Source organism: Oncorhynchus mykiss, chromosome 21 (genome assembly GCF_057628025.1).
Source record: "Oncorhynchus mykiss isolate SJ-2025 chromosome 21, ASM5762802v1, whole genome shotgun sequence".
Classification (NCBI taxonomy): domain Eukaryota; kingdom Metazoa; phylum Chordata; class Actinopteri; order Salmoniformes; family Salmonidae; genus Oncorhynchus; species Oncorhynchus mykiss.
The window spans coordinates 11,223,159-11,239,236 of NC_143042.1; the positions used below are offsets into that span (position 1 = coordinate 11,223,159).

General features: G+C 41.8%; 1 protein-coding gene across 1 annotated transcript; it reads left to right on the top strand.

Moving 5' to 3' along the window:
- The first annotated feature begins 1,731 nt into the window (after positions 1 to 1,731).
- LOC110499971 (serine/threonine-protein kinase 38-like) lies at positions 1,732 to 12,773 on the top strand. Its single transcript, XM_021577053.3, has 13 exons — positions 1,732 to 2,126; positions 3,742 to 3,881; positions 4,688 to 4,739; positions 4,898 to 5,020; positions 5,247 to 5,454; positions 6,196 to 6,350; positions 6,508 to 6,610; positions 6,737 to 6,798; positions 7,032 to 7,149; positions 7,280 to 7,403; positions 8,241 to 8,336; positions 8,543 to 8,634; positions 9,225 to 12,773. The coding sequence occupies exons 2-13, from the start codon at positions 3,748 to 3,750 to the stop codon at positions 9,347 to 9,349; spliced, it is 1,392 nt and encodes a 463-aa protein (XP_021432728.1). The 5' UTR covers positions 1,732 to 2,126; positions 3,742 to 3,747; the 3' UTR covers positions 9,350 to 12,773.
- The last annotated feature ends 3,305 nt before the right edge of the window (positions 12,774 to 16,078 follow it).

Consider the following 16,078-nt stretch of genomic DNA (forward strand, 5'->3'; position numbering starts at 1 on the left):
CAACAAGTGGAAATTATAGGAAATTAGCAAGACACACCCAATAAATGAGTGGTTCTGCAGGTGGTGACCACAGACCACTTCTCAGTTCCTATGCTTCCTGGCTGATGTTTTGGTCACTTTTGAATGCTGGCGGTGTTTTCACTCTAGTGGTAGCATGAGACGGAGTCTACAACCCACACAAGTGGCTCAGGTAGTGCAGCTCATCCAGGATGGGACATCAATGCGAGCTGTGGCAAGAAGGTTTGCTGTGTCTGTCAGCGTAGTGTCCAGAGCATGGAGGCGCTACCAGGAGACGTGGAGGAGGCCGTAAAGGAGGCAACAACCCAGCAGCAGGACCGCTACCTCCGCCTTTGTGCCAGGAGGAGCACTGCCAGATCCCTGCAAAATGACCTCCAGCAGGCCACAAATGTGCATGTGTCTGCTCAAACGGTCAGAAACAGACTCCATGAGGGCCCGACGTCCACAGGTGGGGGTTGTGTTTTACAGCCCAACACCGTGCAGGATGTTTGGCAATTGCCAGAGAACACCAAGATTGGCAAATTCGCCACTGGCGCCCTGTGCTCTTCACAGATGAAAGCAGGTTCCCACTGAGCACATATGACAGATGTGACAGTCCGGAGACGCCGTGGAGAACGTTCTGCTGCCTGCAACATCCTCCATCATGACCGGTTTGGCGGTGGGTCAGTCATGGTGTGGGGTGGCATTTCTTTGGGGAGCCGCACAGCCCTCCATGTGCTCGCCAGAGGTAGCCTGACTGCCATTAGGTACCGAGATGAGATCCTCAGACCCCTTGTGAGACCATATGCTGGTGCGGTTGGCCCTGGGTTCCTCCTAATGCAAGACAATGCTAGACCTCGTGGCTGGAGTGTGTCAGCAGTTTCTGCAAGACGAAGGCATTGATTATATGGACTGGCCCGCCCGTTCCCCAGACCTGAATCCAATTGAGCACATCTGGGACATCATGTCTCGCTCCATCCACCAACGCCACGTTGCACCACGGACTGTCCAGGAGTTGGCGTATGCTTTAGTCCAGGTCTGGGAGGAGATCCCTCAGGAGACCATCCGCCACCTCACCAGGAACATGCCCAGGCGTTGTAGAGAGGTCATACAGGCACGTGGAGGCCACACACACTACTGAGCCTCATTTTTACTTGTTTTAAGGACATTACATCAAAGTTGGATCAGCCTGTAGTGTGGTTTTCCACTTTAATTTTGAGTGTGACTCCAAATCCAGACCTCCATGGGTTGATACATTTGATTTCAATTGATAATTTGTGTGATTTTGTTGTCAGCACATGCAACTATGTAAAGAAAAAAGTATTTAATAAGAATATTTCATTCATTCAGATCTAGGATGTGTTATTTTAGTGTTCCCTTTATTTTTTTGAGCAGTGTATTATTTATCATAAAATATTCAACCGGGACATTGATAAAACTCCCTCACTAGCTGGGAAACCGGCCTTCAACATTTAATTGAGTGAGAAGTGTTCCAGAGGCTGGCTACATTGTAGTCCTATCATCGTGAAACCATTCCCTGTAATGTACTGTATTTTCAATTACTACAATGTAGGCAGCCTGGAACGCAACCACGCTCAGGGTAAACCGGTGGACGGACCTGAAAAAAAGGCATATTACTTTCCTCTGATTGGTAGCTAGCTAGGTTACGTCCCCCAATATTTCCACGACCGATTGGTTAAAATAAAAATGTATTTCATTTTCTCTTCTTCTATTGGCTCATCTCGGTGTCATTTCTGTAGCATGTACTTGCGTGGAGTGAGCGTTATGTTTTTAGTGCATCCATTCTGGGACTAATTGGCTATTTTACTATTTACAGGGAGGGTTGAGGTCGATGATTGATGAGTGGAGACGAGCAACGCTTACCAAACCCTTGTACTGTTAGTCTTGTTAAATATAAAAAAATAGTTGTCATTGACTCAAGTCTTTTATTTTCTCCATACACAGTCCGTGTTTGCAGTGTGTATCTAGTTAACGCTAGATAGCTAGTACCTAACGTCGAGTCTTTCCCCTCATTCCCTAGCCAAATTTACGGACCTAAATTCTGTCATATTGGAGCAGGGCTGGGCAGCTAGCCTAGCCATCAATTGAATCTGGAGCAGGATACAGAGGTAGGTAACTAAAAGCTATTATTAAATCCAAGTCTGGATAGTTTTGACGTTGATCAACAACTATCAAGACATAGACAGCCTACACCTAGCCTAGATGTCAAATTGCAATGACAGTATTCAATACAGTTATCTTCTCGTTGGCAGACTTGTTTCGTTGCATGCATACCTGTGGTTTTGTCATGTTTACGTCTGTTACGCAACTCAATGCACAAATCATGGCAATGACGTGTTCATCATCACCTGCTCGTACAGTCCTTATTATTAACACTGGCGCCACATAAGCAGCGTCCTCATCATGGCCATCTTGTTATATACAGTGAGTCATTGGAATTGAATGAAATAACATGTGAAAACATTCCAATGTTGCGTCTACGTCCAATCCTTTTCTATTTTGGATCTAGCTATGTATCAAATTCAATAGTTAAAAATTCACAAATAACAATGGGACCTCCGAAGCACTGGACCTCCGAAGCACTGGTTCAAAACATCACAATTCACAAGCTTTGGTAAGGCCATCCGAAATCTCCCTATTTCAATCATGCTTGAGTAGTGATGCGATACAGAATATCTGAAATCCACACAACAAAGGCCATTACTGCTAGTACTAACTACTAGCTTAAATCTCAGGAAAATACAATATGTCGATGTTGCTAAATTGACATACCTAATAGTATAATTAAAGATGGCCTTTGCATAGGGAAAGCAGAAGAAATTAAGGGTGATGTTTTAGGCAACCGGAGTAGGAGCCTGGTGCACAACTCATGAAAACAGGCATTGGAAAATGTGTTGTGATTCATTGGACTGGTACATGAGCTCAACCCTATGGACCAGTCCCCCAAGACACTCTTCCTCACTGCCCATTGAGATGTTTCTGAGGGCATGGAGCTTGGTGTTGTTCTTGGCTGTGTGTATGTGTACCAGACAGTCCCCCTCCCTCTGGCATCATGACTGGGTCTTTTCATGCTGAAGGGGAGTTGCTTCCTGTCCGATGCTGACTCACAGGGTGGAGACCACTTGGTTTCTTGATTGCATGTTTAACGCCCCCCCCCCCCCCCCCCCCCCCCCCCCCCCACACACACACACACAATGGCCCCTCTCTCTGCACCTGTCTTTCAAGAAAGCGTGAACTTGCATCAGTGTTTTTTTTGGTTACGTACACAGTTTAGCAGATGTTATAGCAGGTGCCGAAAAATGCTTATGTTACTAGCACCTAAAAATGCAGTAAAATGTCATACAAGAACATAAATAATACAAGGTGAAGAAATATCCGAATGAATCCAATTAACCTAACAACCCAAATACCACTAACAGTCATCCAAATGCAATCTATACGTATCTACACTGGATGAATTTACATAAGATATACTATGAATGGGTACAGCAGTAAGATTAGATGTTTTAGTGTGGGCATAACTGGTCTGTACTATGCGAAGACAAGTTAAAACAGGCTCCTCACTGCTAGTAATAGACAGTAGCAATACAATTTCTCTCAGATATTACTCAACTGGAACTAAAAGCTATTGGATGTACAGTAGGCTTATGTTGAATATCAGTCAGTACATGTGTGTTGGGCCTCAGTCAGTCAGTGTTGTCATTGTTTCCCTTTGCTCTACAGGATAGTATGGCCATGACGGGAGGGACTGCTGCTGCCCTTCCCATGAGCAACCATACCCGGGAGAGGGTGACCGTGGCAAAGCTGACACTGGAGAACTTCTACAGCACTCTGCTGACACAACACGAGGAGCGAGAGACAAGGTACGTACGTGTCTTCTATAGGCCACCCATGAATGTGACAGCCAGGTGTTCTGAATATTTGCATTTGGCAACGCAAGCTTGTTTTGGCTACATTTTAAGAGGACCCAAATAGTGGGTTGTTATGTTGAGAGAATGGGAGAGACTTTGTTCTTTATAAAATGGCTGGGGTTTATTCCAACCCGAGCATCCTCACGTTTGTGAGCTAGCATCACAATCCCAACTGTTTAGCCAAAGTACGGTGGCTCCTGTAGGACATCTCTACTATGGAGGGTGAAACCGTAACGCACAACAATAACATACAGTGGGGCAAAAAAGTATTTAGTCGGCCACCAATTGTGGAAGTTCTCCCACTTAAAAAGATGAGAGGCCTGTAATTTTCATCATAGGTACACTTCAACTATGACAGACAAAATGAGAAAAGAAAATCCAGAAAATCACATTGTAGGATTTTTAATGAATTTATTTACAAATTATGGTGGAAAATAAGTATTTGGTCACCTACAAACAAGCAAGATTTCTGGCTCTCACAGACCTGTAACTTCTTCTTTAAGAGGCTAGCTACTCTGTCCTCCACTCGTTATCTGTATTATGGCACCTGTTTGAACTTGTTATCAGTATAAAAGACACCTGTCCACAACCTCAAACAGTCACACTCCAAACTCCACTATGGCCAAGACCAAAGAGCTGTCAAAGGACACCAGAAACAAAATTGTAGTGTAACAACACTGGGGTCGACTGGCTTCAGAGTAACTAGACTGGGGTCGACTGGCTTCAGAATACCTGCATGTTCCCCTCTGTTTTTCCAGGCAGAAGAAGCTGGAGAAAGTCATGGATGACGAAGGCTTGATAGATGAAGAGGTAAACATCCACTCGTGTGGAATGATGGCTTTAATTCCAATAATGGATTGGAATCAATGTCGTGGGTAGCACTTTCTTTGCATGTTTGTCACATCTACTATTTTAGAGGAAGCCAAATGGAACTGATTATTGGTGTCTCTGTGCCCGTTTCTCAACAGAAGGTCATGCGACGCTCCCAGCATGCCAGGAAGGAAACAGAGTTCCTGCGGCTGAAGAGGACCCGGCTGGGCCTGGATGACTTTGAGTCACTAAAGGTCATTGGTCGAGGTGCCTTTGGAGAGGTAGGTTATTATATCTCTCTCTCTCTCCAGTTTATTTTCTTTATATGGACCTTTGCGTGTATGCTGGTATTGATTGTGGATTAATATGGTCTTTACTGAAGTTTTCAAAAAAGTTAGCAATGCATGGTTTGGTCTGACCACTCATTTATAAAGCAGTTAGCAACTAATTACACTTAAGCCTCTCAAATGTGGCATACTCATGTGTGACTCCTACGTTTGTCCTCAGGTCCGCTTGGTGCAGAAAAAAGACACCGGGCACATATATGCCATGAAGATCTTGAGGAAAGCTGACATGTTAGAGAAGGAGCAGGTGGCTCATATTCGGGCAGAGAGGGACATCTTGGTGGAGGCGGACGGGGCCTGGGTGGTTAAGATGTTCTACAGTTTCCAGGATAAGAGGAACCTCTACCTCATCATGGAGTTTCTACCTGGAGGTGGGTTTCTCTTGCTGGCCACAGTCTGACTCCACAAATTACATCAAACCATTTTGTATTAGAAATAGATATAGTGACATTACACATTGTACATAGAGACATCTAGAGCAGGGTTATTTAACCTTTCCCATCATGTTAGTAGTACAAACTATTTTCACATCTTATCGGGTGAATGATAATGTCAAGGAAGCAATCAATGAATAGATTTGGTAGATCGATTTTCATTATTTTAACCTCCCCACATGATAATTGAAAGAGGGAAGTATAAACTTTAACATGGCCAAAAATGAATGTCCAAGTTAAGAAAGTTTTACTAGCAGCTCCACTGAGTGTAGTTAACAAGAACAATGAATGTAATTTGGTCCGACCAATCCCGGTTCTTGTTGCGTCATGCTGATGGCAGCGTCTGGTTTTGGCATAAGCAGCATGAGTCCATGGACCCATCCGGCCTGGTGTCTATGGTACAGGCTGGTAGTAATGTGTGGGGAATGTTTTCCTGGCACACGTTAGGTCCTTTGATACCAATTGTGCAATGTCTGAATGCCACACCTTGTACTATCCATGCCCTGACGAATTCAGGCTGTTCTAGAGGCAAAAGGGGTTCTACCCAGTACTGGATGGGTGTAGCTAATAAACTGGCCAATGAGTGTATGCTGTTATTATTTAATTTAATTGGTCATCTGTTACACACATCATGTAAAAAAAACGGGGTTAGTGGCATAGTGTCATTAATATGTGCAGGTGACATGATGACCCTGCTGATGAAAAAGGACACCCTGTCTGAAGAGGCTACCCAGTTCTACATAGCTGAGACTGTCCTGGCCATCGACTCTATCCACCAGCTGGGCTTCATCCACAGAGACATCAAACCTGATAACCTGCTTCTGGACTCCAGGGTGAGACACTGGCCTGGTCCAGGCCTACCCCTGTACACAAACAGACACATGCTCAGAGACACGCACACAGAGAAGCATTCACTTACAGATGGCCAATTAAAGTATATAATAACTGTTTGTATTGGAGGTGTGATCGGAGAGTCTTTTGCTTCTGCAGGGCCATGTAAAGCTGTCTGATTTTGGTCTGTGTACGGGACTGAAGAAGGCCCACCGTACAGAGTTCTACAGGAACCTCACACACAACCCTCCCAGTGACTTCTGTGAGTCACTCTTTACAACTTGTGAATCATTCACTTTTATTTTCATTCAGACAAAATATAATTTGTTTATTCAGTCGTTTTAATGATAGAACACTGCCATGTCTTTGAACTTGAAATATTCCACAGCTTTCCAAAACATGAACTCAAAGAGAAAAGCAGAGACGTGGAAGAAGAACCGGAGGCAACTGGTAAGAGTTTGGATGTGAGAGACTATATATTTTATTGCCTATTATATCTTTGGTACCGCCCTTCTCATTGGTCCTTTGAGCAGGATCCCTCTCGGGGATCTCATGAATGTTTTTGTTAAGGATTCTCTGAGCACCACAGACCATTCACTGTGAAACAAGCACACCCAATACTGTAGCCTTTGGGTTGAATTTACATATTAGTGTCTCCACATCTGTTTGTGTTTAACCAACAGGCCTACTCCACAGTGGGAACACCGGACTACATTGCCCCGGAAGTGTTCCTGCAGACGGGATACAACAAGCTCTGTGACTGGTGGTCTCTGGGGGTCATCATGTATGAGATGCTGATAGGTATGTCTATGTAACCGAGTCAATTACAACATGCCCAAGTATGTTAGGACGTTTTTTCAGAAAGTTAGCTGGCTAACTCATTGCTCCTACTTTGTAACATACTGACATTCTCCCCTGTTGTGTGTCTCAGGGTACCCCCCGTTCTGTTCTGAAACACCCCAGGAGACGTATAGGAAGGTGATGAACTGGAAGGAGACCTTGGTCTTCCCCCCTGAGGTGCCCATCTCAGAGCGGGCCAAGGACTTGATTCTCAGGTTTGTGGTCATATGAAACCTTATAGGATATCTGCTTGTGTGTATGTATCAAAGGGTATTGTCCTCTTAGGAGGAAAGTATTAACACTTTACTGGTATCATTTTTTTAATTTCACCTTTATTTAACCAGGTAGGCCAGTTGAGAACAAGTTCTCATTTACAATTGCGACCTGCCCAAGATGAAGCAAAGCAGTGAGACAAAAACAACACAGAGTTACACATGGAATAAACAAACGCACAGTCAATAACACAATAGATAAATCTATATACAGTGTGTGCAAATGTAGTAAGATTAGGGAGGTAAGGCAATAAATAGGCCATAGTGGCAAAACAATTACAATTTAGCATTAAACCTGGAATGATAGATGTGCAGATGATGATGTGCAAGTAGAGATACTGGGGTGCAAAAGAGCAACAAAAAAAATAATATGGGGATGAGGTAGTTGCGTGGGCTGTGTACAGGTGGAGTGATCTGTAAGCTGCTCTGACCGCTAATGCTTATAGTTAGTGCTTTAATACTTGTTATAAAGATGTGTGAGCCTTTTATAACGTCTTATATTTTAGGCCTATAGCTTCACATCTGCTAGATTGGGAGAACTCAAAATAGCTGTTACTCATGATCATTGAGATGTTAATGACGAAGACATAAGGTGGTCATGCATGTTAATGACATGTCTTATAATACATTAGAACTGGATCGTAAGTTACCAAAATGATCACATCCACAAAAACACGCCGTGTCAAACTGCAGTAAAGTAGACATTTTATTTCAGCGCAATAAATTTCCTATTTTGTGAAACAAAGGCTTTGGTGCTCCAACAACATGAACCCATTTTAGGTACTGTAATGATGCTGAGAACCGTGTTGGTGCTGTGAGTGTTGAGGAGATGAAGAGTCACGCCTTTTTTGAGCCTGTGGACTGGGAACACATCAGGTATGTGTTTGTTCTTCAGTACATACGTGTGTGTGTGTCTAAGCATGTGTGATAGCAATATCTTAAAGGAGGTATAACATGAAATCACAGCCCAAACAAAAGCCAAGTCACTTAGCTTTAAATTGGTTGTCTTTGGTGCGTTTCAGCAAAAGGCATTAGGAAAAAGGTTTTAAATAGACCGACTCACATTAGCTTTCCTTCCATAGGGAAAGACCAGCCGCCATCTCCATTGAGATCAAGAGCATCGATGACACATCGAACTTTGATGAGTTCCCAGAATCGGACATCCTTCAGCCAGGTAATAATAATCACTTTGTCTCTGTAACAGTATAACTTTAGACCGTCCCCTTGCCCATACCTGGGCGCGAACCGGGGACCCTCTGCACACATCAACAGCAGTCACCCACAAAGCATCATTACCCATCGCTCCACAAAAGCCGCGGCCCTTGCAGAGCAAGGGGAACCACTACTTCAGGGTCTCAGAGCAAGTGACGTCACCGATTTGAAACGCTATTTAGCACGCACCACCGCTAACTAGCTAGCCGTTGCACATCCGTTACATCTCTATTACTACTTTGAGCTGCATTTCATGTATGAAAAGTTGTTCACAATATTTATGAAATGAATGATAAAATGTAAAAACTATGAAAGCAGAAGAAACATTTGTGCTGCAGTGCAGGTTTGCTTTGGTGTACAGGAATCTTTGAGTCATTTCCAATTTAGATGAAATAGGACCCATAGTCCTGTTGTTATTCATACATTCCTACACTTCTGAGATCGAGATTAATTTCATATTCAGTTTTGCCCTCTAGTGGCAAGGAGGCGACAATAACACTGGTGTTAACCTTAATACACTGTTGTATATAATTTACCATCTTGTTGTTTCAGTTTCCAACGTGACAGAACCAGACAAATCCAAGGACTGGGTGTTCCTGAACTACACCTACAAGAGGTTTGAGGGGCTGACTCAGCGAGGCACCATCCCCACATACATGAAGGCAGGGAAGGCCTGAGATGAGGAGGGCATGAGGGAAATGGGAGAGACAATGTAGACACAGGGTTGGGCGGTAAACCCCTGCTGTGCTGAAAGCACAGGATCAAGAATAATGATGAGGAGGTTCTTGGCTACATGCTTCACCAGGGTTTTCCTGCTTGGCCACATCCATTGGGGCACCAACGGCAAGAGGAACAGGGATATAAATAATACATGTATCATATTTTGTCTTAGGCCTTGCTTGGGCTGTTAAAGGGGAAGTTTGTGTTTTACAACTTGATGTTAGATGGTTCCTCAACCTGAAAAAACTGAACTTCCCCTTTGAAGTGACTACTACTAGGTGACTAAATCAATGGGCGGTTCTTCTGCCCAGGCGTTGCTGAATTATGCCCGATTTTACAACACCTGGATAGGTATTTTACCTATCGGCTAACCACATGTTATAGCAATCTGGTGTCCGACGGCATAGTCGATGACGAGGTACGCAACCATTGGTTGATGCAACGTCTGAGCAGGGGAACGCGACCATCATATCTGCATGTTTACACACTGATTTGCAGGGTCTAAAACGCTGGAGAAGGACAGGGTATTCGTTGGGGGTTATCTCGTGACCTCATGTATGACTGCAGAAAAATGCATGTAGTTAATGTTAAGTAAACGTGGTTTGCTAAACTTGTAGGTATAAAAAGTTCTAACGTTTCAAGTCTTTTATGGGTGCCATATTAGCCAAAAAGTTTCATTCTAGTTACAATGCAAATAGTAATCCTTCCGTCATGGAACGTTCGCTGCTAACATGGAGTATTGTGAGCCATCCGTACATGTATCTATGGCTCTGGGATTAATCCATTGTGGTGTCTATTTAATGCCTTGATAATCTGGAATTTAATAGCTCTAAATTATTTAATGGTGTCAGAGGAATAGAAAAGTGTTGCATTCTAGTGGTTGAGATAAGAAACGGTAATGTAGAAGCAGATTTGTTTTTGCAAGTTAGAGGACTTGTCATGGATGTCAATGAAAATGCAATGCTACTAATACTAAAAAGTAGCAATATGATGCAGAAAGTAAACCGTATATTGGTTTCTGCAACAACTAAGCGCGTTGAAGCGTGATGCTTCTCTGCTTTTTTGGTCCAGTGGCTACCACGCTGTATACGGTGTGAAGCGAACCCGTGCACATGCGCAGATGCGTGTGTGACTGCGGGAGAGCAACGTCTTGCATCTCGCTCATCTCCGTATCTGCGGTGCTGCTCGTGGCAATGTAATTTCGCTGAGTGTAACTTTACATTAGTTACATTTCTGTTCAAATTTATTGACAAATATCAGATGGCACCCTTTTTTTAAAGAACATTGGAAATCATGTTTGATCTCCACTTCACATCGCTCCCCAAAATGCATCCATTTAAGTTGGGAACTACATTTTCAATTAAATGTACTTTTTTATAGTAAACATTTACTAAACTTTAGTGAACACCCGCTGTGGGTGCTGTCATAAAAATAGATATTCAAACGTAAGGGTCAAACATTTCAGTGATTCAGTGATTTAGTTGTGCACCTCAGCAACTTGCATATCCAATAATCTAAACTCCTGTAATGTTGCCCTTGCTACATTCCCCTTGGCGTTTTTCCTATTTTGTTGCATTACAACCTGTCATTTAAATTTATTTTTATTTGGATTTCATGCAGTGGACATACACAAAATAGTCCAAATTGGTGAAGTGAAATGAAAAAAATAACTTAAAACGTCAACGTGGCTCGTGCATATGTATTCACCCCCTTTGCTATGAAGCCCCTGAATAAGATCTGGTGCAACCAATTACCTTCAGAAATCACATAATTAGTTAGATTGCAAACAGGTGGACTTTATTTAAGTGTCACATGATCTGTCACATGATGTCAGTATATAGACACCTGTTCGGATAGGCCACAGAGTCTGCAACACCACTAAGCAAGCGGCACCATGAAGACCAAGGAGTGCACCAAACAGGTCAGGGACAAAGTTGTGGAGAAGTACAGATCAGGGTTGGGTTATTAAAAAAAATCTGAACTTTGAACATCCCATGGAGCACCATTAAATCCATTATTAAAAAATGGAAAGAATATGGCACCACAACAAACCTGCCAAGAGAGGGCTGCCCACCAAAACTCACGGACCAGGCAAGGAGGGCATTAATCAGAGACCAAAGACAACATTGAAGGAGCTGCAAAGCTCCACAGCGGAGATTGGAGTATCTGTCTATAGGACCACTTTAAGCCGTACACCCCACAGAGCTGGGCTTTATAGAAGAGTGGCCAGAAAAAAAACATTGCTTAAAGAAAAAAATAAGCGAACATGTTTGGTGTTTGCCAAAAGGCATGTGGGAGACTCCCCAAACATATGGAAGAAGGAACTTTGGTCAGATGAGACTAAAATTGAGCTTTTTGGCCATCAAGGAAAAATACCTCCCATCACCCCAAGGACACCATCCCCACAGTGAAGCATGGTAGTGGCAGAATCCTGCTGTTGGGGATGTTTTTCATCGGCAGGGACAATGGTGCTAAATACAGGGAAATTATTGAGGGAAACCTGTTTCAGTCATCCAGAGATTTGAGATTGGGACACAGGTTCACCTTCCAGCAGGTCAATGACCCTAAGCATGCTGCTAAAGCAACACTCGAGTGGTTTAAGGGGAAACATTTCAAATGTCTTGGAATGGCCTAGTCAAAGCCCAGACCTCAATCCAATTGAGAATCTGTGGTATGACTTAAAGATTGCTGTACACCTATCCAACTTGAAGGAGCTGGAGCAGTTTTGCCTTGAAGAATGGGTACAAATCCCAGTGGCTAGATGTGCCAAGCTTATAGAGACACCCCAAGGGACTTGCAGCTGTAATTTCTGCAAAAGGTGGCTCTACAAAGTATTGGCTTTGGAGGGGTGAATAGGTATGCAAGCTCAAGTTTTTTGTGTGTGTCTTATTTCTTGTTTGTTTCACACATACAAATATTTTGCATCTTCAAAGTGGTAGGCATGTTGTGTAAATCAAATTTATACAAACTCCAGGTTGTAAGGCAACAAAATGGGGTAAATACTTTCCCAAGCCACTGTTATCTGGCACCGGTCAAAGTTCAAATGCAATGTGATCTGGAGCAGGTGTAAATTCAATGTATCAAATTATTTATTTTGACCATGAACAAATTGATAAATCCCCAAATGTTTGCTGAAATAAACAACCAAACACACCACAAATTAGGGTGCATCATGTATTAATGAGGAATTAGTGTTGATAACTAAAACGAAATACCTAAAATATAACAATGCTAGAAGATACCCGTGGACTTCCAGTCATTGTGCTAATGCTAGTTAGCATTGAAGTAGATAAAGGGCCTCATTGCCAAAATCCCGAAGTATCCCTTTAACTTGTAAATGATTCAAGAATGGAAATAAAAACGAATTGTTTACATAGAGAAGAAGAGTTAAACTACTTTTTTTTATAAAAGTTACCTTAACTCAAATTCATTATTTGTTCATTCTTAACTTCATTTGTCTTTCACGGGAACATGTTACAAATATATTAAAGGGAAAGTTCACCCAAATTACACATTGGTTACCTTACCCTTTAAGCAGTCTATGCTTTGGTTTTAATTTCCCTGGCACTGTTACCAAATGTTAATGTTTTAGTATTTGTGGCACAAATAACTGTAATTTGGGTGAACTATCCCTTTTAATATAACTGGTTGGCACTGGGCGGGAACAGGGACGGGTTGTGTATGTGTGGTAGGTGATTTGCACCAAATTATGATAGGTTTCCATCCAATTGGTGACAGATTTTCATGTGAATATTCTCCAATCTGCATTAAAACAATATGTGCATTTTCCCACCAGAAAGGTTTCCATCAAATTGACTTGTTGTGGATAAAAGACTGTGCGTGATGACACAGTGCACATACAAAAACTTTTGCGGTTAAATTCCTATGTACCGAATAAAAAATACATGTTAGATGGGTTTCTATCGCATTTTCAACTCTACTGATGGTTTTGTCACAACAAATGTTGCGTTATATGGTGAATGTGCCCACTCTGGTATTGGCACGTGCGCTCTAGCCAACAGCTCGTATTTACAGTGCGGGAAGGCCACCTACATGATGAGATTATTATGGATAAATGTACATTTTGTAAAAAACATCTATTTAACCTTTTTATTTAACTATGCAAGTCCAGTTAAGAACAACATCTTATTTACAATGACGGCCTATAGGGGAACAGTTGGTTAACTGCCTTGTTCAGGGCAGAAAGACGGATTTTTACCTTGTCAGCTCGGAGTTTCGATCCAGCAATATTTCGGTTACTGGCCCAACGCTCTAACCACTAGGCTACCTGCCGCAAGATTATTTTTTTTGTTTTGTGAAAAGGCAGCCAACTATCGATCATCATGTCACCAGAATTAGACCCTCAATGAATATTGGAAAGGAGCATCAAGCTCATCACTGTTCACTTTCACTACGGGTGGAATTAATCCTAGTTTATTTAATCTGTAGTGTAATAAACGGCATGTTTTCCCGAGTCGTTGTGGGAGGACCATTTAATATCATCGCGTGACTCCAAATTTACTTCGAATGATGTTTATTATAGCAATACGCGTCCATAAAGGAGTTTCCACCGCCATTTATAGCGGTAATTCATTTTATCTGCACAAAGATCGCACCTTGTCTACCGTGTTTTGTCGACATGTGTCGTCACATTTTTTATCAAACTATTTTACTCGCGTAAAAAGGTTGGATGGTAACATATTATTTCCCCCTCCCCCAAAAAATCCTGTGAGGTATGTGCAAGTGTTTTAATGAACCCTGTTGTTTTCTATTCCTGGGAAAGGAAATCGCAAGATGATTTCCTTGGAAGACTTGATTTCTATCAGAGTAAATCATTAGTTGTAATGTCTTTCACAGCAAACAGCAGTATATTCCATAGGTACAATCTCATAATATAGGCTACTCTGAATGATGGTCTTGAAGACAGTTGGACTAAGCGATTGTAGTGCATATTGTATAAGTGCAATAGATTGCTTGTTTGTTACATTTATAATCGCTGTTTTTATTAAATAGTTAGGGAGCCACATAGAGGATATGACTGAACTGGAAACCTAACGTGATGTATATATTTCACTGGGGGATAAATGGTAATGACTGAGTGTACCTCGCCAAAACCAAATGAACTTGATCTAATGGCCTCTTGTCAAAGAAGGTCTTACACAGGCAGGCCAATTCTGATATTTTTCCCACTAATTAGTCTTTTGACCAAACACATTTAGATATTTTCACATTAGATATTTTTCAGATATGGTCTGATTGGTTAAAAAAAAAATAGACATTTGTGAAAAAATTATCAGAATTGGTCTGCCTGTGTAAACGCAGCCTTAGTTTTATAGATGTGTTTTATTCAATAGGTTCTAATCTTAGCATTAATCGGCCATTGTTTTTGCATGCCCATTAACTGTTGCCTCAGGACAATGATGCAGTGTTACTGAATGGTAAAGGAAATAACTGTCAGTGAATACTGACCAAGGATGTCTAAGTGTTTTATGTTGCTTGTTTGTAATAGGTATAGTAAGGATGGATGGGGTAATTAATATATTCACTGTAGAACGATATATGTACAAAGCCTTTTGAATATTTGAGTTCACTCATACTCAAAATAAACGATTCCAAAACTACAAAGCCCAGAATGATTTACAATTTTGAGAACCAGGCTCCTATTGGTACAAAAATGATTTAAATGGATAAGTCACTACATCGGTTGACGATCTTACTGTGTTAGGTACAAGGAATAATGAGCATGCAGTCAGATTTCTGCTGCTGAAAGTATCCCAGTAGGGTGCGCCATTGACTTGCGCTAAAAACAATATCAGTCGAGCGCAGACAATTCAATCAAAAAACAGTCAACTTGTTTCTGAATGAAGTCGAAGGTAGTTTTCATTTGTCACGTGCTTGTGAAACATGTTACGTATGTACAGTTGAAGTCAGAAGTTTACATACACCTTAGCCAAATACATTTAAACTCAGTTTTTCACAATTCCTGACATTTAATCCTAGTAAAAAAATCCCTGTTTTAGGTCAGTATCACCACTTTATTTAAGAATGTGAAATGTCAGAATAATAAAGTGATTTATTTCAGCTTTTATTTTTTTTCATCACATACCCAGTGTGTCAGAAGTTTACATACACTCAATTAGTATTTGATAGCATTGACTTTAAATTGTTTAACTTGGGTCAAAAGTTTTGGGTAGCCTTCCAGAAGCTTCCCACAATAAATTGGGTGAATTTTGGCCCATTCCTCCTGGCAGAGCTGGTGTAACTGAGTCAGGTTTGTAGGCCTCCTTGCTCGCACACACGCTTTTTCAGTTCTGCCCACAAATTGTCTATAGGATTGAGGTCAGGGCTTTGTGATGGCCACTCCAATACATTGACTTTGTTGTCCTTAAGCCATTTTGCAACAAAAAAAAATGTTCTGAGGTCTTGGCTGAATTGTTTTGATTTTCCCATGATGTCAAGCAAAGAGGCACTGAGTTTGAAGGTAGGCCTTGTGTCATGCACAACCGACTTGCCAAAACTATAGTTTGTTAACAAGAAATTTGTTCAGTGGTTGAAAAACAAGTTTTAATGTCTCCAACATAAGTGTATGTAAATTTCCGACTTCAACTGTATGTATACTGAACAACAATATACACGCAACATTTCAAGTGTTGGTCCCATTTTTCATGGGCTGAAATAAAAGATCC

Excerpts from the sequence above, each read along its gene's own strand:
- LOC110499971 (XM_021577053.3), top strand. The coding sequence starts at position 3,748 with ATGGCCATGACGGGAGGGACTGCTGCTGCCCTTCCCATGAGCAACCAT. Across the intron at positions 4,740-4,897 it reads AAGGCTTGATAGATGAAGAG|AAGGTCATGCGACGCTCCCA; the intron begins GTAAACATCCAC and ends GTTTCTCAACAG. Across the intron at positions 8,337-8,542 it reads GTGGACTGGGAACACATCAG|GGAAAGACCAGCCGCCATCT; the intron begins GTATGTGTTTGT and ends TTCCTTCCATAG.